Consider the following 1,648-nt stretch of genomic DNA (forward strand, 5'->3'; position numbering starts at 1 on the left):
CCCCCGCCCCGAGTCTCCCCACGCGCACACAAACAGCGCCCCCAGGCTGGGCACAATCAGAGCCCCCCTACCCCCTGCCCCGAGTCTCTGCACACGCACATACAGCGCCCCCAGGCTGGGCACAGTCAGAGCCCCCCGCCAGGCCCGGGCAGGGGATGGGCACTGCCCGAGGGTGGGAGCAGGGAGATGGGGATCAGTCCAGGGGCAGCAGTGGGAGGCCTTGGCGGGGATTTTTGGGAGAAGGCAGGATCCTGTCTGGCGGGGGGGAGGGGTTACTTGTGTGTTTTGGTACCCTGCCTACACTGGGCTGCCTGCCCCACGGACACGGCCTGCCCACCCCTGGCCCCCTGCCCCGCGGACACGGCGTGCCCGTCCCTGGAGCCCCTGCCCGCACCCTAGAGACGGCCTGTCCATCCCTGGAGCCCTTGGTGACGTGGTCTGTGGGCGCAGGGCCATGGTGGCTCCCAGCACCGCATGCCCCCTGCATGGCTCCCCAGGGATTGCTGTGCTCTGCTGGGGGGCGCAGGGGCAGAGGTGAGCTGGGCTCTCACCTGCCCAGGGACCGGAGCCCTTGGCGTGAGCTGGGCGGGCAGGCGGGAGGCGGTGCGCACTGGCTGGGGGCGCCAGCACCAGTGCTGAGACCTGCGCTGTCCCTCTCAGACTCACTGCCCCGTCTACCTGGTCAACGTGTCCAGCGTGTCTGCCGGCGACGTCGTGGCTGCCGCTAAGATGCAAGGTAAGGCTGGGCGCTGCCCCACCCCAGCAGGGCTCTGCGCTTGGCCCGGGCAACTCCGGTCAGCAGCCGCGGCCTGGCATCGGGCCCCGTTTCGGGGGAGCCCGGCCGGCCACACGGGCTGGGAAGGTCATTGTCTTAATAGAAGTGTCCACAGGGGTGGGCCGCAGCCGGGCGCCCACAGCGTCCTCTTTCCATGGGCCGGGGGGGCCCTTAGCGGAGCGGGGGAGTGTAAGTCTGCCCCTGGGCAGTGGTGCCCCTCACCCCCGCCCCTGATGTTCCCTGTGGGGCCGAGGCCGGTGCCCCCGCAGCCCCTGCCGCTCAGCTCCCTTGGCAGCAAGCGCCTTAGAGCCCAGCAGCTGCTGGGACCCTGTTGGGCTCCGGGCCCTGGGGAAGGCAGCAGGGGCTGACCTGAGCAGCGGGGGCGGAGCGAGCAGCTCCCAGAACGTCCGTGAGTCTCTAGCAGCCGCCCGGCCTCACCCCTGCAGCCCCCAACCCCTCGACCCAGCCACACCTCCCCACGCAGCCCCCCCGCAACCCTGCAGCCCCTCCCCCCCAACCCAGCCCCACCTCCCCACATGGCTCCCAACACACACCCATGGGGGCTGGCCAAGCCCCAGCCACTTCGCTGCCCTGCAATGATGGCCCATGGGCCAGGCAGTGGCTCTGTGGCCCTGAGAGCCCTGGGGTCTAGTAGCTGCAGCACAGGCCTGGGGGTGAGGGCCTCAAGTCCTAGCCCCTACCTAGCTCTGCTGATGTGTGACCCAGGCGAGTCCCTCCCTTTCCCTCTGCCTCAGTTTCCCCTATACCATCAGGGTAACACTGTGCCCAGGCGGCTGGTGCCAGCCCATCAGACGACTCCGCAGGCCCCGTCCCAGGGTCCCTGTGCCCAGGCGGCTGGTGCCAGCCCATCAG

General features: G+C 70.1%; 1 protein-coding gene across 1 annotated transcript in view; it reads left to right on the forward strand.

The window, feature by feature from the left end:
* Positions 1-1,648, forward strand: part of DPYSL5 (dihydropyrimidinase like 5) — a 47,106-nt gene that overhangs the window by 1,416 nt on the left and 44,042 nt on the right. The window contains exon 3 of the mRNA XM_029913230.1: positions 661-736. Coding sequence (XP_029769090.1) covers positions 661-736 — 76 coding nt within the window. The remainder of the gene's footprint in view (positions 1-660; positions 737-1,648) is intronic.

Source organism: Terrapene carolina, unplaced genomic scaffold, assembly GCF_002925995.2.
Source record: "Terrapene carolina triunguis isolate 2854851 unplaced genomic scaffold, T_m_triunguis-2.0 Scaffold523, whole genome shotgun sequence".
NCBI classification, from domain to species: Eukaryota; Metazoa; Chordata; order Testudines; family Emydidae; genus Terrapene; species Terrapene triunguis.